This window comes from Berghia stephanieae, chromosome 8 (genome assembly GCF_034508935.2).
Source record: "Berghia stephanieae isolate SIO BIC M18660-M18661 chromosome 8, UCSD_Bste_1.3, whole genome shotgun sequence".
Lineage (NCBI taxonomy): Eukaryota > Metazoa > Mollusca > Gastropoda > Nudibranchia > Aeolidiidae > Berghia > Berghia stephanieae.
The window spans coordinates 26,928,370-26,953,431 of record NC_088367.1 but is presented as its reverse complement, the minus strand read 5'-3'; the positions used below and the strand labels follow the sequence as shown (position 1 = coordinate 26,953,431).

At 36.1% G+C, this 25,062-nt stretch overlaps 1 protein-coding gene across 1 annotated transcript in view; it reads left to right on the top strand.

The window, feature by feature from the left end:
* The first annotated feature begins 2,992 nt into the window (after positions 1–2,992).
* The window catches only part of LOC144978443 (uncharacterized), a 60,486-nt gene continuing 38,416 nt past the window's right edge, over positions 2,993–25,062 (top strand). Inside the window, exon 1 of the mRNA XM_078924514.1 lies at positions 2,993–3,378. Coding sequence (XP_078780640.1) covers positions 3,333–3,378 — 46 coding nt within the window. The 5' untranslated portion in view covers positions 2,993–3,332. The remainder of the gene's footprint in view (positions 3,379–25,062) is intronic.

The following is a 25,062-nucleotide window of genomic DNA, read 5'->3' as shown; positions in this document are numbered from 1 at the left end:
GACAAATTATTAGAAACAGTAGGGCAATTCAAGTATCTGGGGTTTATGTTTGGTAGTAGTGGAAGATTTACGAAAGGAATACAGAACCTTGTAGACCTAGGTCGTAGAGCAATGTTTAACTTATATTCTCTGCTCCACCAATATCAGGAATTATCACCTTCCACCCAACTCGAGCCTCGAACCCAAGACATTCCGATCTAAAAGCGAGTGTCTTATCACAAGACCACATAGCCGCACAACATCGGCTTCTGTATTCGGCCTTGATATCGACCTTATTGTGTTCGGGAAACTAGTTATCGCAAGATAATCTGAGCTTGATAAAAAATGCTCAGCTACCTAATCAAAGCAGGGCGAAAAAAAAAAGTTAAAAAAAAAAACAAAAAAAAATCATCTTGTCTCTGACCAAGTTTGTGCGGGTATGTGGTCTTGTGGAATGACACTCGCTTTCGGATGGGAAGATAATGGGTTCGAGCCTCGCTCGGCGCATAGTTGAGTCCTTGGAAACGGCTCTTTACTCACATTCTCTCACCTTACTCAGGTGTAAAATGAGTACCTGGCCGTTAACAGCAATGTCTCTGTCCGACAAATATTATAATAGCGCCTAACAAGCGTCATGTCCCGCCCTCTGTGTTAAGCGTTGCTGTTGGCCAGGGACCCCTTGTACAGCGCTTCAAGCACGTTTAGTGGATATTGCTCTATATAAAAGCTCTTTTTTTAAAAGTTTAAACATTACCCGGCCATGACGGGAATCCATACTGTATAGCCACAGATAACACTAAAATGTTTGTGGGAGTGATAAAGTTATTAGAATTATGGGTGACCATAAGATGGAGAGAAATTTCTCATAATATTTGAACAGTTTGGGATACACTAATGAGGGCGATCTTTATTATTTTCCCTTGTAACCGAATCATTGGTCATATAGATAAAATGAAGTTGACGTCACTAAGGTCTTTGTTATTATTATTTTTTTTTTCATTATTTTATTTTTTCCCATCCGAGTTTATGAGTAATTCTCACTAAACTGTATAGATAGAATGCGCTTGGCCAAGGAGTTCACAACATTGCCATCCGGAAGTATAACGGACCAACACACAACCTCTGTGTAACCATGAACTTTTATAGTCTGGTTAATACAGTTTAGTGAGAACAACTCGCAAACGCGGATGGCAAAAAAAAAATAACAAAGGCCTGAGTGACGTCATCTGCATACTATTTATAAACGAGTCTATAAACGTTCAAAGTTACACAAAGTTTTCCTTGTTGGTCCGTTATAGATAGAATGCGCTTGGCCAAGGAGTTCACAACATTTCCATCCGGAAGTATAACGGACCAACACACAAACTCTGTGTAACCATGAACTTTTATAGTCTGGTTAATACAGTTTAGTGAGAACAACTCACAAACGCGGATGGCAAAAACAATAACAAAGGCCTGAGTGACGTCATCTGCATACTATCTATAGTTCCGAATGGCATGTTGTGAGCTTCTTAGTCAAGCGCATACTATCTATCTGTTGCAAAACGTTCTCAAAATGACACGCATAATATGAAATTATCACAATTTTCGAAATATCCTGCGTCACAAGTATTGGTCATGCGTATGCAATGTCAAGATGGTAAACATATCATTTGAGTATTGTTGGCATGCGTAGTTATCAAATTTTATAGTCTGTTAGAGATAGTTTAATCAGGCGTTATCACCCAACTGAAGTTTGACATTGAGAAAGCTCGTATCAAATGTTAGTTTGACACGAGTTTTTATTACAAATAATCATATGAGTGAGAGGATGTTTACCGACATGACAAGGCTTGTTCGAGATCTCGATACGTATCGACTGTTATTAAGATCCTATTGCCCCTCTTGAACTTTCCCGGCTCTGTATAGATAGAATGAAGTTGACGTCACTCGGATCTTTGTTATTGTTTTTTTTTTTTTTTTTTTTTTTTTTTTTTTTTTTTTTTTTTTTTTTTTTTTTTTTTTTTTTTTTTTTTGCCATCCGCGTTTATAAGTATTGCTCACAAAACTGTATTAACCAGACTATATACGTTTAAGGTTACACATATTTTTGTGTGTTGGTTCGGTATACTTCCGGATGGCATTGTTGTGAGCATCTTTGCCAAGCGCATACTATCTATAGATAGTATATATCTTGTATCTAATGTAAAAAAAAAAATATTCTGATCGTTCGCAGTTTTGTTACAAAAGCAGTCTTTACATTCGCGTAAACAAAGTATTTTCCTTGTGTAATGTGATTTTTTATTTTTGGAAGGTATTTTGAAGACAAGTAAAAATTTCATCAATGGGGACAATCTACATTATTTTTCCACGTTCTCGAGTCGGTCACATTGCAAAATGTGCTCTAAATTACATTTATACTAAACATTGTTAAGTTTTCCAAATATCCAACAGCATAATAGGTCATTTTGTTCAGATTACTCCATTGATATTTTTACAACTTTCTTTTTTTTTTAAATCAGAGTGTTTACATTTATTTAAAAAATATCCAATCGTTGGACAGCAACAGGGAGGCCTTCCGAAATCTCCTACATCCCCAGTATTTTAGTAGTAGTAGTAGTAGTAGTAGTAGTAGTAGTAGTAGTAGTAGTAGTAGTAGTAGTAGTAGTAGTAGTAGTAGTAGTAGTAGTAGAAGTAGTAGTTGTAGTAGTAGTAGTAGTAGTAGGGGGTTTGGGAGGGGGGAAACTGTTTTAAGTCTCCCCCCTCACAAACCTCCTACTAGAACAAGAATACTGGGGATGTAGGAGCTTTCGGAAGGCCTCCCCAGCAACAACTCATGTGATCGATTTCTCGGTTGAACAAGAGCCTGAATATAGATCATTCCCATTCATGTATATACCTTGTATGTTGTTTCACATATTTCCCCATTCGCCGAATTCCGAATACACGATCAAACTTACTTCGTTGATTTTGCAAGCGTGTGTGTGTGTGTGTGTGTGTGTGTGTGTGTGTGTGTGTGTGTGTGTGTGTGTGTGTGTCACAGCGTTGCGATTCATAGTCATACACACTCGAGCTTCAAGCGCGCCGCCGCAGCAGGTACAATTTATCTATCAACTCCGCGCAAGTGTGTGGCACGGTTTTCATTGAATTGATAATTCACAAGAATTCGATTTTACTCGTCTGCTTTGCCATTTGTCATCACCAGAACTTCACGGCTTGATATAATTTGTGCGGGAGAGAGAAATTGTGTGTGTGTCGCCTTTTTAGTCATTCACCGGCATAGTTTCAGCACGTGCTTTATTTGATTTGTACTTTGTCGTAATATTTGAATCAGCTTTAGTTCTTCAAGCTTTACAACAAAAAAATTTAAAAAGATGGATCAAAGTAAACAGTGCACATTCTTCCTGGTCTTCCTATTGGGTGAGTAGACATGCATCTCCAATTTAGTCTTTGTAATATTATTCCTGAACTGCATAACCTTAACTTACTTTGCCATTGGCAATCTGACAAAAAAATGGCTGAAAAAAGAATTGATCCCAAATCATTCCTTGCAATGCAAACGCAAAGTTCACTTTACTAATTTTGGGAGCCTTCCGAAAGCTCCTACATACCCAGTATTCTTGTTTTTATAATGTTCTAGTAGGGGGTTTGGGAGGGGGAAACTTTTTAAAAAAATTAAAGTCTCCCCCCTCCCAAAACCCCCTACTAGAACAAGAATACTAGGGATGTAGGAGCGTTCGGAAGGCCTCCCCATTGTTGTTCTCTACTTTTTTACAGTTCAAAGCTTCCGACAGCTTTGTATTTATTTGCTTGTAGCACTTAGGTGCACTCATTTGCAGGTCTGATAAGCGTAGGCTTGTTTTAACATGAGTAACATTGTTCATTGTTGTAATTGACAATATTTTGCGCTTATTTTAGAGCATTCCCATTACAACAATGAGCCTAAACAATTTGGGTTATCCAGCCTGCAGATAAATATGTACACTTTCGCTTATAGAATTAAACCGTTCCTCTATTATAACAAATAATTTCTCAAAAGGTTTTTCGGTCCGGTTTTTCCATTTCTACGTCTTTAAGTTCGTGTGTTACCTGGATACCTACCTACCTGGATACCTCTGTATAGAGCTTTTAGACTTGGTGTAGTCTCCTTCGCTCCTCCTCATCTATTAATGATTGGACCAATTTTTATAATTGAACTTGTTTCCTAGGGTGTTGCTTATCTCCAACTCTGCTTTGAATTTATTCAAATTTTATGCTGATACTGTGGTTTCTTGTAGTTTATTCCAGTTATTTACAATTCTAGATGAAAAAAAGTTCCTTCTTTCATTTGTTTTAAAACGTTCATTTTTCAGTTTCTTGCTGTTTCCTCGTGTCTGAATGTTCTTGTTTGGTTTAAGGAATCCTGCCTCTACCCTGTCTATTCCCTTTACTATTTTATATGTTTGGATCATATCTCCCCTTCTTCTCCTGTAATCTAAGGTCGGGAGATTTAATTCTTTCAATCTCTCACAGTATGTTTTGTCTTTCAGGTGTGTGATAAGTTTTGTTGCTCTCCTTTGCACTCTTTCCAAACAGTCTTTGTCTCCCTCAAACTTCGGATACCATATGCAGTTAGCATATTCCAGCTTTGATCTAACCATAGTCTTGTAGATGGTAGTCATGTGTTTTGTTTTCAGATTCTTGAAATTTCTTTTCACTATTCCGAGTGTTTTACTAGCCTTAGATTGAACATCTTTAATTTGCTTCTTGAAGTTTAGCTTCCTATCAATAAATACTCCTAGGTCTTTTTCCCCATTGGATTTCTGCAGTGGTTTTTCTTTCATTATATAGTTTGCTTCTCTATTGTTTTTTCCTAGGTGAAGAACTGCACATTTATCTACATTGAACTCCATCTGCCATATTTCGGACCATTCTTCAAGCTTTTTCAAATCTTGTTGTAAGGCGTTTCTTTCTTCTTCTGTATTAGCTACTCCATAGAGCTTAGTATCATCGGCAAAGATTTTACATTTAGATGATAGATTGTCTGGCAAGTCATTGATATAAATCAGGAAGAGAACTGGTCCCAGTACACTTCCTTGTGGAACTCCACTTGTTACCAGTCTCTCTGTTGATGCTGTTCCATTCACTATCACTTTTTGTCTTCTATCTTTGAGGAAATCTTGGACCCATTTGACTGTCTGATCATTAATTTGATACTGTTCCAATTTCCTGATTAGGCGCCAGTGTGGAACTTTGTCAAATGCCTTTCTGAAGTCGAGGTATATGACATCTAAATTGTTGCCTAATTCCAGGTCTCTCGTCCAGTCATCCATTGTTTCAAGTAGGTTTGTTACTGTAGACCTTCCCGCCATGAAACCATGTTGATCTTTGCTGAATAGTTTGTTCTTGGTCATATGATCAACCATTTCTTCTAATCAGCTGTTCCATGAGCTTGCAGACGACAGATGTCAGGCTCACTGGTCTGTAGTTTTCTGGATTTTTTCTGTCTCCCTTCTTGAATATGGCTGTGACGTTAGCTTCTTTCCATTCCCTTGGTAGTCTTCCTTCTTTCATCGACTGGTTAAATATCTTGGTTAGGGGTTCTACTAGCTGCTCTGCTAATTTTTTTAGGATGTAAGGATGAAGTTTGTCAGGTCCAGGTGATTTACTCTCCTTTAGGTTTTGTAGTCTCTTCATTACTCTCTCTTCAGTAATCGGCCATTGTGTAGTATCTATATTACTTCTTTTAGCAATATCTGGCAAGTTTTTCTGGTTCTCCACTGTAAAGACACTTGCAAAGAAGAGATTTAGCACCTCTGCCTTGTCTTCATCTTCAGATGCCCAAGTGCCATCTTCTTTTTTTATGTCACAGGTTCCCTGTCTTGTCTTCATTTTACTGTTTACATAACTCCAGAATACTTTAGGATTTTCTTTCGTTTCCTCTGCTATCTTGTTCTCATACTTTTGATGCGCTTGTTAATTGCAACAATTGTAAATTCATTGTTACAAGATTCGTTCGTCAGTAGATTTTACTTTTTTTGCCCGATTTCAAAGCTGCAATTATTTCTATCGTCCAGCGTCAACTTTATGTTCTACAGCTAATATTATGAATGCCAAATTTTGTGTCTTGGTTTCTTTTTTTTGTTTGTTTTTTGTTGCGGTTTTTTTTTTTTTTTGGATTTAGTTGGGGGTTTTTTTTATTTATTTTTTTAGTTGTGTTTTTTTTAATGCTGTTGTAACTTTGATCATAAAAATACCACTGCTGTATCAAATAGACGCCCCCTAACTCCTCCGGTCAATTTTTTTCAGAAATGTGCCTGTGAAATTTCATCTCTTTGATTTTGAAAAATAAAATGTTATACATCACATCTCGACTCGTCTAAATTAGAAAATGAAATTACCAAAATGTAAATCCCCCCCCCCCCCCCAACCCACATTCTTTGGATAGTTGTGTGTATTGGTAAGTTATATAGCAATGTTGTGATTTTTTTGGTTCACCCTTACATAATACTGTATTGATACGACAGATCACATTTACACAGAAGTCTGGTCCAAATAATAAATAAATGTAAATTAAAAGAGACTTTCTGTCAAATGTTAACCAGTTCACTGCCATGCCGTACTATGGAAAAACACGTATTTAAAAATTTGGCCAGAAAACTCGTCCTTCAAATATACATCGATTAAATGATTCTCATCTTGGCAAAAAAAAAAACATCTCAAAACTGGAATTTCGCGAAGTCCCGGGTTTGAGAGTATTTGCCAAGATGAGAATCATTTCATCGGTCGATAATTGGAGGACGAGTTTTCCGGCCAAAATTTTAAATACGTGTTTTTCCAGTGTACGGCGGTTAACTGGTTAACAATGAAATTAATATATAAATGCTGTGCCCTTGGCTAAGAAACTCACAGAATTGCCATCCGGAAATATAACGGACCAACACACAAACGTTTGTAACATTGAACGTTTATAGATGCTGTGCGCTTGGCAAAGAAATTCACAGTCGGAAATATAGCGGACCAACGCACAAGACTATGTGTAACCTTAAACTTTTATAGTCTGGTTAATACAGTTCAGTGAGAATTACTCATAAACATGGATGGCAAAACAAAAATAAAAAAATAATGAAAAATAACAAAGACCTGAGTGATAACAACTTCGTTCTATCTAGAGATAGTATGCGCGTGGCCAAGAGGCTCACAACATTGCCATCCGGAAGTATAACGGACCAACACACAAAACTAATCTTGAACGTTTATAGTCTGGTTATTACAGTTTAGTGAGAATTACTCATAAACGCGGATGGCAAAAAGCAATAACAAAGACTTGAGTGACGTCAACTTCATACCATCTATAGATTGAAGCAGACCTGTGTGAACAAAAAGTTGGCGGTTTTGGGGAACACGATCAAAAAAATACACAGCATTGACATTTTTTTTCTTTATTTTATTATTATTTTTTTTTAAATATTGAACTCAAACCCAAGGATAATTGCTTTCCCACTCTTTTCTATCAACAAGATCTGAATTTATTGCACAAGAGTTCCTCTACATATTAATTAAAATGCAACGATGCATGGAACACAACCAGTTGACATATTGTAAATAGCAGATCACATTTAAAAAAAAAAAGAGAAAAAAGAAGAAAGAATGAAAGAAAAGAAAAGAAAAGAAAGCCCGATCTGAGTGTGAGGTTCGCTAACACTTGAAATATTATGAATAACAATGGGAATTTCCCCACAATGGGGGATCCTGAGTCAACACACTGATAATATTATGTAGCCCATCGCCTCAAATTGGTATGATGGCGGGACGGATTGGATGGGGAAAATATAAATCTATTGGTAGAAATAGGAGACTTGTGCCCAACATTTTTCGTGTAATTACGAGACAAAATATGTAAATGATTAAAATGCTAAAAAGTAAAATATTGTATTTCAGTTCACTTTAATTTCAAATTCAATTTTCATTATCTGGGTCATCCCGTCATAATACCGATTTGGCTGGAATGGTCACATAATATACCGCCTGGCTTTTTATTAGTGCGGGGCTGTCATTGGCAAGCTTAAGGACCACGGTCCTACGGTCCCTGGGAAATGAAAACCGCAAGGACCGGTCCTAGGACCGGCGGTCCTTTTCGACATTGAACATTCCTGAGAGACCGTTTTGACCTTTGGGACCATGGGATCGTTCATTCTTGAACCGTTAAAGACCGCTACACGATGAAAACCGTGGTCTAGAGGAGTAAAACACACGGAGTAGTCACACTCATTTCAAATTGTAACCTAATTAGAGAAGAGGGGTGATGCCTTCTTTATTTGCTCACAGTACTTCATTGTTACTTCGATAATTTAGCGTGAATAAAATTTGAAATTTATCCCCGTTAACGGAGATAATGGAATCACCCAAGGCGTTGATCGAGTTGTTCGTGGCGTTTATACACACACGCAACTCCTACCCCCCCCCCCCCCCCCCCCCACACACACACACACACATGAAAGGGCAGCGAGCATTGAAGAGTAAGAGAGAGACGTGAAGTTATAATAAGAGGGGGTGGATGCGGTAATAAGTAATAAGTGGGGTCGATGGTGACTTTTCGCCAGATCTAACAAACCCAGCTACCCATTCACTGCTGAGTAGACAGGGATTCAGAAAAAACTCGACTGCACCCGGGATCGATCTCTGGCCCTTTGCGTATAAAGAGAGTGCTCTATCAACTGAGCTATCGGGGTCCCCAAATATTCTATTGGACCTTTTAAAAATACAGACGTTATAACTAGGTTTTTTTGGACGGAAGAAACTAATGAAACTCATATTACTTGATTAGTTAAAACACCAAACGAAATTTTAATATTATTGTATTATTTTAAATGACAACAATGCGATAGAAAGGAGTGGCGACAAGAGATGGACAAAAGAAAACAAAAAATCAGACTTGCAACTTGCTAGGTTCGACACACACACACACACACACACACACACACACACACACACACACATCTTTAATAGTCACATACATTTCAAACAATAACCCATTAGAGAAGAGGGGTCATGCCTTCATCATAGATCATTGTCATTGCGATCATTATGGTGTAGTAAATTTTGAAATTTATCCCGTATAATGGAATCGTCCAAGGCGTGCGCCTCCTGTTCCCCCCATCTCACACACGAAAGGGCGGTTTGCGGAGTGGAGGGAGGTGGTCGTCTGCCTCTATGGTCGTCTGTGTCGTTTAGTGTATGGCAAAGGGGGGTGGGTGCGATTAATTAAGTGGGATGGGTGGTGATTGGTGGAAAATAGGCAAAGGACCGAGGCAACGAATCGCTGGGGAAGTAGTATGGCGCGAGACCGTTGAAAGGTGATAAGAAGTGAGGACCGCCGGCGGTCTTCCTCTTTGGGACTGGACCACGGTTCACAGCTAAAAGACCGTGGGACCGGTCCTCGGTCCGGTCCTCAGCGCGGCACTACTTTTTATCGCCATAGTGTGTTGATCGCAAATTTATTAACTATCGTAGACTAGACGTCTAAATAAAATGATAAAAAGGATTCGGGTGTTTTAAAAAAATTATATTTAGCGCGCATTTTTTCCCCAGACATGCCTTCATAATAAAATAGTTGGTTTAAATAAATAAAAAAAGTATAGTCCTTGTAGGCCGGAGTTGATCCCAGTTTTTGTAGCGTTAAATGGACAGTCACATTTGCTTGTTACCATTTCCCTGAGGCAAGGTACTCTCTACCAGATGTCCTCGTAACAGAGTCAGCAACCCAATGGGAGCGATCCATATTCATGTTTTCGTCCAACCAGGTCATCGATCACATGATTTGTTGCTTTCCAACATACCCATGTGCCAAGCTGAATAAAATAAAATGACCAAACGTGATGTTATAATATTTAAATGGAGATTAAGATAAAGGGAGTAATTCTGACTCATTAATAAACAACACAAAATAAACGACGTTTCGTCCGTTGGCCTTTCTCTATTGATATTTAAAAAGCTGTGAACACTATTCACTATGTGGGTCACTTTGAGCACATTTTGCAATGCGAAGTTTAACATAGGATTCTTTCGTGGCATTGGATTTATTAAATGAGTTATTATAGCGTGCCACTTTACACCACGGGTTCGCGATAGAAGGAACGTATTTGACGTCACTCAACTCTTTGTTACTGTTTTAGCTAGTCATTTTTATGACTAGTTCTCGCCAAATTATATTAATCGGACTATAAACGTTTAAGGTTACACGTAGTTTTGTGTGTTGTCGTGTTTGTTCTTTCCGTTGCCCACCTAATCAAGTGTGTGTGTGTGTTTGCTTTGGTTTATTGTTGATTTTACCTATTTTCAAAATGTATTAATTGGATGTTCTAAGTTAATGTATTTTTTTTCTATAGGCAATTGTTTAAAATTAAACTCACTCACTTTCCACCTAGTCCTGTCAGCAGCTATTCTTAGGGCCATCTCGTGGGACACACCTCTCTGCTTTAAGTCCCTCTCTGCGGTATGTCTAAGTCTCCTTGGGGTGGCCTCGCTTCCCCTTTCCTTGTGGTGTCCATCGCAGAACCGTCCTTATTAGTGTTTCATCAGGTCTGCGACAGACATGCCAACCATTGCCATCTTCTCCTTTTAATGAGACTCTCCAGAGACTTTTAAAAATAAAAGCTGCCTTATCAGTGTTTCATCAGGTCTGCGACAACGATTGAAATGAATTGAAAATCTGTTTAACCGGATTAGATTTCCTTTCCACGGTCCTTATGGGTCTGTATCGACGTGTACTTATTTGCTGCATGGTCTGATGACCCCGTTCATTATGGGATCATTGTTGTAATCGAAATCTCAAAAAAAATAAATAAATAAAAGACGTAAAATAATGTCCATTACAACAATTAATATGTTAAACTAGGCTCCTAGTCTTTGTTCGGATGTCAGACATGCATAATATGTGCGTGTGTGTGTGTGTATGTGTGTGTGTGTGTGTGTGCACGCCGGTCTGTAAGAATTGCTCCACTCCGTAATGGGCCTGAATAGAGGAGCACAATGAAGCTATTGCACCACATCGTGTGTTATTGATTGGAACAGGAGACAGATACGATGAAAGTAGGTCTGTCTGACTTCTCTTTTAGAAAATGGAATAACCTGAAACGAGGCGCAAATGGAAAGCTTTTGAATTCATGGTGTACTATGAGTAATATCGATTTGGTATTCTTCGGTACTCTATAGAAAGAAACGCGTTTTTAAATATTTAATTTGATTTTGCCAGAAAATCGTTCTTCAAATATCGATCGATTACAATGCCAATTCATCTTTTCAAAGAAAAAAAAAAAAAAATACTACCAAATCTGGGAGCTTCAATGAAGTCTTCAAACAAGTCCCAGGTTTGAGAGTTTTTTTTTTTTTTAAACAACACGAGTCATTTTATTATATCGATTGATGTTTGATGAACGATATTTTTTTTTCTAGCCAATTTTTTTAAAATGTGTTTTTTCAGAGTACGGCAGTATTGTGCAAGTCAATATGAGTCATAAGCCGGTATCGACTCTTCTCACATCGGCCCAGTCATCGATTTGCGTTAATCATTTTTCCCCCCTATCTTTATTTCCCTTTATATTTTTCCCTACTTTTTTCTTCCTTTGTTCTTTTTTCTCTTTTTTTTTTTCTTTCTTTTCTTTTCCTTTCTTGATTTTTTTTTTCATTCCATTCATTTCTTTTTGTTCCACTTTAAAAAATAGCTATATTATTATGTTTGTTTGGTTATAGTAGGGGAACTTTTCCTCTGTACTGTTTTTTTTTTTTTTTTTTTTTTTTTTGTTGTTTTTTTTTTTTGGTTGTTTTTTTTGTGTGTTTTTTTTTTTTTGTTTTTGTTTTTTAATTTGTATTAGGAGTCACTAGATGAGAACGTATTATCTACAAGTGACACACACAAACTATTTTTGGAAGAAAAAAAGAACCCATATAGCCAGGATTGTGTTTTGCGTTTAGTCAACGTAATTTCCCCAAGACTAAAATTATACTATTTTGCATGCTTTTGAGTGTTTCCCTATCTAGCATCTGTTTTTTTAATCAACATTATTTTATTATTAAATGCTTTAAAATCCACGTAAACCGACATGTACTTATATGCAGGTCTGATAGCGGGCGTCATTTATTTATTTGATGTTGTTGTAATAGACAATAATATTTTTGCATTGGTTTGAGATTATAAATGTTCATGACAACGACCCCGTAACAACATGGGTTCTCAGACCTGCAAATAAATGCACGTCGACGTAAACTCTAGTCTATATTATTTGTATTATGTCACTATGCCATTTCCGAGGGGTCCCGAATGGGTCAGTTTGTAGAGCACTCGCTTCACACGCAATACGAACGAGATCGATTCCAGCAGGTGCAGACGAGATTTTATTTTAGACCCCCCCCCCCCCCCCCCCCCCCCCCTCTGTTCACAATGATTGGGAAGCTGCATCTGTCAGATTTGGCCGGAAGCACGTTGTGAATGGCTAGCATCTTATCAAAAAGGTAGCAGGCAATTGCTATTATCCGTTTCAAGCTATATAAACCGGGATAAACTCCAGCTCTATGGGCCCAATGGCTCTGAATGACTACTATGCCATTTTTATCAAATTTAAAATGGCCAAACGTGGAATAAGCGCCGTAAATGTCCCAAAGTAAACCAATTTTAGAAAAGCAAAAAAAAAAATTTTTTTAAATAAAAAAACCCCCGAATAACACAGGATCTTGTCAATGTACTAACGGCACACAAGACGTCTAACTGCCAGTCCTAGAGAGTTCTAGTGTCAGGCTATATGTTAACAATGGCTACCGTTCTAGTGTCAGGCTATATTATTATGTTAACTGTGGCTACGGTTCTAGTGTCAGGCTGCGCCCAGCTCGCTGTATTGCAGAGCGTGTTGGAATTCAGCGTGCTTGAATCCAGGGAGTACTGTACTGCATCATAGTGCTTTCCTTTACTTCCGTTTACAATGCAGGTTAGTCATAATCAGAGCATGGTAATGGGGAAAACATCATGTTCCTCGTTGTAATGGAAAATCTAAGATCCCGCCCAAACGATGCGTTTCCAATGCGACATGAATTGTCTACTTATTACTTCCTGTAATATTTGTTTTTATTCAATTCATGTATTTGTTCGTTAAAAAAAAATGAATCTATTGATTTGTTATTTATTCATGTATATATTTATTTTATTTTGTTTTTTGTGTGCGTTAATTCTTTGTATTTGTTTTAAAATCTCTATTGCTTTGCTGTGTTCTGTTTCTGTTTTGGTTTTTTTTTTTTACTTTTTTGTTATGTATTATGTAGATACATGTGAGCGAGTTCCTTTTGGTGAGATCCTGTAGTTTTGTCTTGATGGGACTTTAAGGTGATCTCAAACAAAGCACATTGATAGATCTCTCTTGGAGTCAACATCTGTTCCCCATTTTTTTAATCAGCCTCCTTTGTCTTACTTTTTCTCATGTGCTTTTAAATGTAAATCTAGTTTTAAAAAAAAAGAAAACTATCTAATCACCTTTTATTTTAGCTGGCGCTTATATGACGTGAAAGTGTCGCAAGTGTCGTAAAGCTCATAAAACAAAACAAACAAAACAACTATACTTTATTATGTTTTGCTTTGTTCGAAGATCAAACAGAATACACACAAGATCTTCTATGCCTCGTTGAATTATTTTTCACACATGGTTTCAAAAAAATTACAACGATTTTGTTTCACGTTCCTTTGTTATTTCACTCTTAAAACAACTCAAGCTTGCAATATTCCTGATTTTTCGTTTCAAGCAGAGAAGTAATTTTGTTATGTTATATGTATGAGTTGACTGTGTTTGCTTGTTTGCTTGTTTGAAAGAGAGAGGGGAGGAGTCACACAAACAGGCACACACATACATCGACAGAGAGAGAGAGAGAGAGAGAGAGAGAGAGGGGGGGGGGAGGAAGAGAGAGAGAGGGGGTGAGGGGGGGGGGGGGGAAGACAAACGGATAGACATTGGATGTTAATGGTTGTTTATTTGCCTGTATGTGTGTGTGTGTGTGTGTGTGTACGCACGAGATGTGTCTGTACGTGCGTAATCGAAGATTTTTTAGCCCTTGTATACTTTGTTCTTGTGTTTGTGTGTGTGTGTGGGGGGGGGGGTGTGAGAGAGAGAGAGAGAGAGAGAGAGAGAGAGAGAGAGAGAGAGAGAGAGAGAGAGAGAGTTTGTTTTTTGTGTGTGTGTGTGTTCGTGTATGTGTGTGTATGCGTGTGTGTGCATGCCTGCTTCTCGTTATGTTCTATGTCTGTGCTATAACCTTGAACACGTGAACGAACTAATGACCAAATCCTGTCGGAGTAAGGCATGTCAATCGAGAGATTTCATATTTTCAAGAGGCCCATATCTTTATTGTTCCCTGTCCTCAATTGAAAATTCTATAAATAAGTTTTCTACTTTACGTCATTCTTCCATATAAAACTCACAAATTATCGACTTTTAAGTTAATAATAGATATTAAGTTATTATGTTGTAGAACGTATTTTATTTCGAATTATTTGGGAAACGAGTGCAAAACCGGCAATATTTGCATAGAAATATAGGCTGTTTTGAAAAGGCACTCGCCTATTTTAATTATCATATTACTGTATTGTTGAAGTTAACATAGATCGACTACCTATGTGTCTGATCACCGAACGCAATTATGACCGGATTTAACATTGTTTTAATGGACAATATTTTGTTTCGTTTGAGAGTATTTCCATTACAACAATCAGACCATGCCCCATAACTATTTGGGTTATGAGACCAGCATATAAGTATACGTTGATCAAAACGAATCTTTTGAGCCATCAAGGATCAATATCATTCTGGTAATAAAGTCTGTAGAAACGCGGAAATTAATCTGGCAACAGTGCGGGCAAATAAATGGCTATTCCCAACATCAAATGGCCGATCATTATACCCTAGCAGATTTTATAAATGATAGTTTGAGTCAACGGGTGATAGAATTACTCTCAATTTAAGAAAAGCTTGCAAGTTACTCGTATATTTGTAAAAGTTGTTTTATGATTGTTAGATTTGAAAGTAATTCTGCGATCGCTTGCAAAAATTTAACATTGACTGGGCTGTACCGAACAATTTTGACTCCAACACTACTTTTTAAATAATTAAGTATAATATGCTTTTAACGTGCATTTTGTTGCCGGCCCTCTTATGTTTTAAATCTGGCGATCAAACGAGCTTATTTATAATTTTGTAATTGTACAAATTTCATCTTAGTAAAAGAATATTCATTACAACAACAAAACGTAGGACAACTTGTGATAAAATGCCAGGTCTATTGCAGACATTTACGATTTTGTGTCTCTCTCTTCCCCCCCCCCCCCCCCCTCCCTAGTCATTCCTGTTGACAAATTCCATGTATCCCCACCGCTTTCTCGTCGCCCTCTTGTTTAATTTTGAATGCTATGATATTGATTTGTTGTCGAACTTAAACTTAACACAGTGGTTCACTGCCTTTTCCCTAGAAATGAGTTTTTGCTCAAGTTTTGGCTGGAGCCATGTTCAGTGGTGTTTAATAAATAATAAAAATTTATCTCAAGCGCCGTAAACCCCCATAAATAAACAACAAAACAGAAAACTGGCCGAAAATTACTTCTCAGTACAATCTACACCTGATCGCCTTTTTTTCAGGAGTGAATTCATTTCGAAAGCATTATTATTATTATTATTATTGTTGTTGTTGTTGTTATCGTAATTATTATGAACTAAAACATTTTTGCTGACCTAGTTATACACAACGCCTTGCTAGATCAACTCTTGTAAATAAAGCAAAATATTGTTTCATTGTTTATGACGAGGTCAACTCGGTGCAAGATCTAGCTCTCCTTATATATATAAAAAAATATTTGATCCGTAAATATTGTATTCTATAATTACTACTATCGTTCCCTGTAATCAGTTTACGTTGGAGTCCAAATGTCAGAGATTTTCATTTGACAACATTGCCGTCCTTTGACTAAAAAGCTTTTCCTCATTTAGGCCAGCCTATTTTTATTGCATATAGCGATAGGTTTAAAGGACTGCCCCCTCCCCCCCCCCACCCCCAACGACTTGCTAGAATGTCTTAAACCTAAGAATTCAACGATTGTACGGAACCATACGTTTTCCGGCCACCCGGTTTCTGACCGCGCTCAACAACTCTTGAACTCACAAGACGAGACACGACATGGCATGCTCCCGATGACTCATCGACTGACGCCAATGTTGTAATTATTATTGAATACACGCGACAATTGAGTGTTAGTCATCTATGATTAGAAACTAAAAACATAAATAATGACATTTTTTTCATAGCACACAATATCCCTTTATTGTACTCAAAGCAATGGGCCTTTGTTGAAAAATATATTTGTAAGCCTTCTGGCTTCATGTGTCATCCTTCATTTTAAGCGTTGCTATTGGTGTGGGACTGGGTTAAACGCTTACAACACATTTAGTGGAGATTAAGCCATAGAAAAGTTCAATATTCAATTTATTTTATTTCTATAAGGCGATGTAGCCATCAAATACATCCATGCTTCCTCAAAAAATATGTGTGACCCATCGTCTTAAAACGGTATTATGTCGGAACGAACCAGATGCATAAAAGCCGAATTAAATGTTAAACTGGTCAAAAATATAAATCGTTGGCATTAGCACCCTAAAGTATGGTTGTCATTTTTCTCAATAAATCATATAAACTCAACACAAATCTGATATGTCTGGCTATAAATTCAATTTCAACACCTTAACCAACCCGACTTAATACCGTTTTGAGGCGAAGGGTCACAAATATTAAAAGAAAAATTGTATCAAAAAATATCCAATCTTCAAATCATAAAAATTATAAAGATTAATAAAATGATTCAAAACAGGCAAAGGGCTGATAACAAACAAACAAACAAAAAATGAACCGAATATCTTGTAGTGCTCGAGGTAACAAGGGTAATACAGGTGTAGACGGCGTTCCATGGATGGTTGCTTTTCCCTACTTTCGAATTTAATAAGCCATATTTAGAATGCAGCAAATGCCAAAGTATAAATTTGAGAATCTGATTGCACGTGTGACCCTTGAGTCAATCGGGTATTTGGTCGGAAAGGACTGGATCAAGAATTGGGTACGAAGTCAATATAATCAAAATTAGGGAATTAGATCATTTGTTGGGAGTTTTTTTTTTTGTTTGTTTGTTTTGTTTTATAGTTGTTTGGTGTTTTTATTTGTTTCTTTGTTTTTTTTTTTTTTTTTTTTTTTTGTTTTTTTTATTTTTTGTTTTTTTAAAATTATTTTTTATTCGGGCGGGGGTATATTTTGTTTTGTTTTTTAAATATTATTTTTAAATTTTCATTGATGGCACTGATTATACCAGCTATTTAGTATGGAGGCATCGTGTACGGACCTGATAAGCCGTTTCATTTTAAAATGAGTCACTGTGTTGTCAAAAATATATTACTCGTGAGTCATAACATGCACTTCTAGAATTTAATCTTTCGTTGGAAAAAAAAAAACCAGTATTCTGAACACAGCTAACGGGATAGGGCGAAATTGACGTCATTCAGTTCTTTGTTATTGTTTTTATCCAGCCATTTTTATGAGTACTTCTCACTAAATTCTATCAATCAGACTATCAAGGTTTAAGGGGCGATTTGGGTCTTTTCGAAAAAAAGAATTACCGATATTTTGTGATTTTAATCATTCTGTATCGTCATTATAACAAACATTTTATTAGAACATTACAAAGTTGAGAATCAAAATGTTATTAGAAAATTGATGTTAAAAATTTATAATTTGGATTATATTTCAAAATAAGCACACCTTATCCCCCCAAAAAATCTCTCTATGGTGACATAATACATTATCTCTGTGATAAATGTGGAAATTATCAATTTCATTGATATATTCTGAGAAACGTTTGAGAAAGTATCCCATAACCCTAGAAAAATGACATTGAGAAAGTAGCAAAATAGCTTTCCGTTTTTCACACTTTTCTTACTACCTGTACCAGTTCTCAAAATGCTTGCTCTGAAAAAAAAAAAAAAACAGAGGAAAATTTGATTTTGAGAATTGTTTGCCCCATTTTCTCTTTTGTTCATTAGTATTCATGAATACGAATAGTATTCGGAAGTATTCATCATGTAGCCGGCAACTAAATTCTCGCGGGAAATCGCGGATCTAGTATGAAATACATTCCCACGTTTCATTTGCTTGATTATAAAATCATTTTTTTTTAGCATAAAAGACACCCCTGCATAATAGCGTTTTGTGGTAGGGAATCATATTTAGTGGACATTTTACTTTATCAAAGGTCACTCACGTCATTCTTTTTAAATATATGTGACATATCGCCTCACAACGGTATAATGTCGGGATGATTTTCCCTCTCCTTACCACTTACAGCAAAATCGTCACATTCGTTACCACACAATATACATTTTTTTCTCATTCAGATTTATTTTGTTCATCATAATGTTCTTTGTATAATTAATAAGAACATAGCGTTGTTCTGTAGAGAGATTGAAAATGTTCGGTAAGGAGAGAGTTAAACTTGCTGAAAAATTGAATTTATAACCAAAAATATCAGACTTGGGATGAGCTTTTGTGTTTTAATTAGGAGGATGAATATTATAGTATTGTAGAGTGCTGAGAAACAAAATTTCATTTACTTGATCGGTTTAACATAAGGAGTAGTCCTCCAGAGCCATTGGGCCCGTGGAGCCGGAATTTATCCCGGTTTCTATCGCGTGAAATGGACAATAGCAGTTGCTTGTTATCCTATGGATAGGTTTATTATTATTATTATTATTATTATTATTATTATTATTATTATTATTATTATTATTATTATTATTATTATTATTATTTTGTTTGCTTTATTTTGTTTTTTGTTTTTTCGTTTTTGTTGTGTTTTTTTTCTTCTGGTAAGTATTATTCTGCCTATCCCCATAACTAGTAGAGTAACGCGTAACGATATCAAGTTTACAAAACTAATTTGTGACATCAGGTTGTCAAATCTTAAATATAACTAAAATATGGCAGACGACAAATAAGTATCATGTAAATATTTTCTTTTCAATATCTTCTTACATTCAAATATTAACAACGAAATCAGAATCGTTTGTTTTTTAAAAAAATCTGAACTGTGTTCCCACCACGTAGTCGCAAGCTTAAGCTGTGATCGAGAACACGTCCGGAATTCAAAGAATGCAAGACTGCGAGAATCTTGAACTAAATCTAGATAGATCTATTCTCCGCTTATTTTCAAGAGGTTTGCAAGTTGCTATAATATGGATTGCGAAAGAAGTCTTTGAATATGATGTAACAGTGAGACAGTGAATAATTGTGCAACGGAAATAATTTTTTTCCTTTAAATAGATCGGGTACCGTGCGCATATTATTATTATTGTCTGGGATTATGATCGATTTGAGCCGGTTATGACAGCAACAATGATGATGACGATGATGATGATGACGATGGTGATGATGACGACGATGATGATGATGATGATGATGATGATGATGATGATGATGATGATGCAGGGGACAATTGGAGACTGCAACTTGATACAGCAATTCAAACAACTTGTCAGTCTTTTTAAAAAAATAGACTGGAGCAAAAAAGTAGTGCGGTCAATTTAGCCTATTTTGTAGATTTAACAATGGATTTGCTTGAAACAAAAACGATGACCGTTTAAAAAAATTTTCTATATTCTTATAATGTGTTATTTTTTATAATGTGTTATTTTAATCGTGGCAAAAATGGTATTAAGTCGGGCTAATCATGATGTTTAAAACTGAATTTTATGCTAAGCTCCTTCATTTTATTAAAAGCAAATTACCTATTTCTCAAAACTTGGTATTCCTAATTTTCATAACATTTATTTCCAATTCAATTTTATTTCGTCTTCTTTATTAAACTTGGGCTTTTTTATAGCGAAATATCCACTAAACGTGCTCAAAGGGCTTTACAGAGGGTTCTTGATCAACAGCAACTCGTAACATGTAGAACTAGACATGACGCCTATCAGGCGATATTACCATTTTTTTTCCAGACAGACATAACGCTGTTCACGACCGGGTACTCATTTTACACCTGAGTACGATGAGAGAAGAGCCTTTTCCAATGACTCAACTGTGCGTCGGTCAAAGGCTCGAACCCAGGTCCTTCCGATCCTAAATCGAGTATCATACCACAAGACCACATAGCCGCGCGTTCATTCCATTATTTGCAACCGCAAACACATCCCGGTCCTAATGCACAACAAGCCCATGAGAATTGTCAGCCAAAGTTTGTCATCCACGACACGACCCGTGTTGTAAATGTCTGTTTGGCAGGAAAATGTAGGGTTGCGAAAACAAAGGCTATTAAAAACCGGTCGATTGAGTTGCTGCATTATTCAGACAGATTGTTAACCCTATCACTCCATGCACTGCACATCGAGGGAAAATGTCATTTTGAGCCGCTCCCTCCCCTCCCCCCGTCTCTCTCTCTCTCTCTCTCTCTCTCTCTCTCTCTCTCTCTCTCTCTCTCTCTCTCTCTCTCTCTCTCTCTCTCTCTCTCTCTCTCTCTCTCTCTCGCTCGCTCGCTCTCCCTCTCTCCTCACACACACACACACACTCACACTCACACACACTCACTCACACACTCACTCACACACATACACACTCACTCACACACATACACATTAACACTCATACACACACATACAGACATACATACATACTTACAATTATACATACATACATACATACATACATACATACATACATACATACATACATACATACATACATACATACATACATACATACATACATACATACATACATACATACATACATACATACATACTTACAATTATACATACATACATACATACATACTTACAATTATACATACATACATACATACTTACAATTATACATACATACATACATACATACATACATACATACATACATACATACATACATACATACATACAATTATACATACATACATACATACTTACAATTATACATACATACATACATACATACATATTTACAATTATACATACATACATACATACATACATACATACATACATACATACATACATACTTACAATTATACATACATACATACATACATACATACATACATACATACATACATACATACATACATACATACATACATACATACATACTTACAATTATACATACATACATACTTACAATTATACATACTTACATACATACATACACACATACATACATACATACATACATACATACATACATACATACATACATACATACATACATACATACATACATACATACATACATAAAGTAACACTCGCACACGCCCGCACACGCATTGTATTTTCCTACCCACGGTGCCATTATAATATTGTTAAACCCCAGGCAATGAAATTTGGCTATAATTTTCTGTTTAAATAAAAACATGTAGGGCTGAAGATATGAATAATGCTTTATAGTTACTCAATATGATATTGAAATAGCACATAATAATAATAATAATAATAATAATAATAATAATAATAATAATAATAATAATAATAATAATAATAATAATAATAATAATAATAATAATAATAACAATAATAATAATAATAATAATAATAATAATAATAATAATAATAATAATAATAATAATAAATAATAATAATAATAATAATATAATAATAATAATAATTATAATGAATAATGAATGAATTTATATAGCGCCTAGATCCACAATGTGCTCAGAGGCACTTTACAATGCAAATAAAACACAACAATAAATCGATAATTTAAGCATAAAATCTATCATTATTGGAATAGCATTAATCAATTTGTAATTTAAACATACATAAACAAACATGCAAACACAAATTATGTAAATTCAATTATGCATTTTAATGCTAATTTACTGCACATGATGATACATAAAATCTAGATATGTGACAAGCTCCGGGATTTTCAACAAATGTTGAGCAAAAGTTTCCTTCCTTTTATGATGACAACTAAAGCCAAAATTGTCTTCCCCACTAGAGTTTATAGGAGCAAAATAATACCGGAATTTTTCGGTTACTTCTTTTACTACCACTTCTTCTACTACTACAACAACCACAACGACGACTACTACCACTTGTACTACTACTTTTACTACTACTACTACTACTACTACTACTACTACTACTACTACTACTACTACTACTACTATTACTACTACTACTACTACTACTACTACTACTACTACTACTACTACTACTACTACTACTACTACCTACTATTACCACTACAACTAGTATTACTACTATTACCGATACTTCTACTATCACTGCCATTACATCATAATTCCAGTAGTCCCCCCCCCCCCCCCCCCCACCCTTCCGCCCTATCCAGCACCCCCTCCCGCCCCTTTATGGATTATTTTCGATATATCATATTTAACATAAAGCTTCATCACTACATCTCAAAATACACATTATTGAGACACGAGAAAGCTTTCCCGGTCGCAGAGTGAGCGTCTATTGATCTCTCGTGGTTTTACAAAGGAGAGCATCGGAATCAATTACTCATATCTAAATACATAAGAGATTGAAGCCACAGCGGGTGGTTAGATGGGAGCATCACCCTTGAATCATATACCTATGATGTTCGCATGGGTTTACGATCCGATAGTGATGTCGTTTCTTCTTCTCTTTACTAGCCTATCCTGCTTCTTTGGTTTGTGATTGTATTTTTGACAGGGGATATTTTTTTTCCCTGTAAATCTTCTGCCTGTTTGTTCTTGGTTATTTATGATTTAGCTTATGATATCTTTAGGTTATGATTTTGATTTACATTTGTACTATTTTTGTTAGATTGCTTGTTTCTTTGTTTCAGCGGTCTCTCATATAACCTCAATTGTGTTGGAAGAGACCTAAAGCAACAAACAAACAAACAAACAAAGATTGAAGCCACAAATTATTATTTTCCTGTGGTTCTAGCATAAACAACAGTTTGGTATGATTTTTTTAAAAACAAAACATAATGATAATCATTATTTCTAGAAGTATATGTGGCCATGCGGTCTATGTGTGCTTAAAAATATCGTTTGGGTCAAATTTCTCAATTTTTACAAGAAGCGGGACTGTATTGTGACGGCTATCTAGCATCTTCCTGAAATTTTCACCTCAAAAAAAAAAAAAACAACAAAAAACTTGAATAGTGGTGGAAAACTATGCAGAAAACTAGATGTTTCTATCATTTCTAGTTTTTAAGCTATTTCACTTCTTTATCGGGTAGTAATAACCAAAGAAAACCAAAAAACACATCCTGTATAACGGCTTCAAAAAATAACAAAAAGCCTAACACGGAATGTTTTGGGCTCAAGACGGCAGAAGACTATGGCGGGCACATCTTGTCGGCAAATAGATAGTATGCGCTTGGCTTAGAAGCTCTCAACATTGCCATCCGGAAGAATAACGGGCCAACACACAAAACTATGTGTAACCTTAACCGTTTATAGTTTGGTTGATACAGTTTAGTGAGAATTACTCATAAACACTGGTGGCAAAATCAATAACAAAGACCTGAGTGACATCAACTTCATACTATCTATACCATGTCGAAAATGTCATATTTTGTTACATGACACGATTTTTTTTTGTATGGCTTAATGTCCACTAAATGTGCTCAAAACGCTTTACATGGGTTCTTCACCAACAGCAACATTTTAAAATGAAGGACAAGACCTGACGCGTGTAGAGCACTTTTACAATTTTTTTTTTTTATTTGGGGGGGGGGGGGGTTGTTTGACAGATACAACACTACCTATTTTACATGAGAGAATGTGAGTAAAAAGCCTTTTTCTAAGAACTCAACTTTCCGCCGCATAGAATGGAATTCGAACCAGGAGGCGAGTGTCATAGCTGGAGACCCCAAAGCCACAAAATGTTTTCGCCATTTATTTTCCAACGCATTGAGTTTCTAGCTAAATAAGACGGAGAAAGTACAATAGAAGGGCTTACATTCATATACAAAGGGTAACGAGCAATTGCTACTCTCCGTGAAACACTGGGCAAACCAGGCAGGATAATTAAACTATGGCTCTGAATTCCTGCGGAATAACAATCCGGGTCTCTGCTGTGAAACATCTTTATTATATATGACTTGTAACATTTGAATGTATTCCTCTTAGTGGGGATCTGTGCTTGTGTCTGGATGAGACTTTTAGGTGATCTCAAACTTAGGTACTTTGATAGTGTGCCCTTGGAATCCACACCTGTTTCCTATTTGGACCAATTCCCCTTTGTCTTACCTTTTCTTGGGTACTTTAATTATAATTTTAGAACTTTTTACTATCCCATTTTCTTCCTTTTTACTGGCTCTGATATGACCTTAATGTGTTGCAAGTGCTGTAAAACCCTTTAAAAAAACAACAACAACAAAAACGTTATTTTATTTGGTTTATCACAATTGTTGCTGCGCAATAATTTTCTTGTTTTTATAATAATTATTTAATTCAGAAACAACCTTCGGCCCGCCTCTATATAATTTATAATTAATCTGGGATCTTGTTTCATGCTGAGAACCGTGACCGTGTCTCTCTTTAAAAGTCAAAGGTAATGAAAAAACGATTCCTTCCGACTGGATACACTCTTTGCCTTCCTCGTTACGAAGGTGGAAAAAAAATCACGCGTGACAGATCTAAGACTGAGGGTTGTTATCGAAGTGTACATAATTGCAGGTCTGTCATCCGAACAACCCAGGTATGGGCCTAGTTTAAACATTGTTGTAATGGACAATACTATGCGTCACATTTTGAGATTTACATTACAACAATGAGCCCATAAGGAATTGGGTTATCAGACCTGAAATAAGTGCACGTCGGTTGTTATGGTAAAGGACAGAAAACAATAGTGATCAAAGTAATACTATTAGTGACTCTTCGGCACAAACGGGTGATTTTAGATACTGAAAACTAAAATTATATTGAACCCCCCCTCCCCCGCCCCAAATAAAAGCATCAAACTTTTCTTAAAGAAAGCAATATTTGTAGTATTATTAATAGTCATTTGGCTTAAAGTGTGAAACCTAGGTGCACAGATCAACAGGTCTGATAACCGAACGCAATTG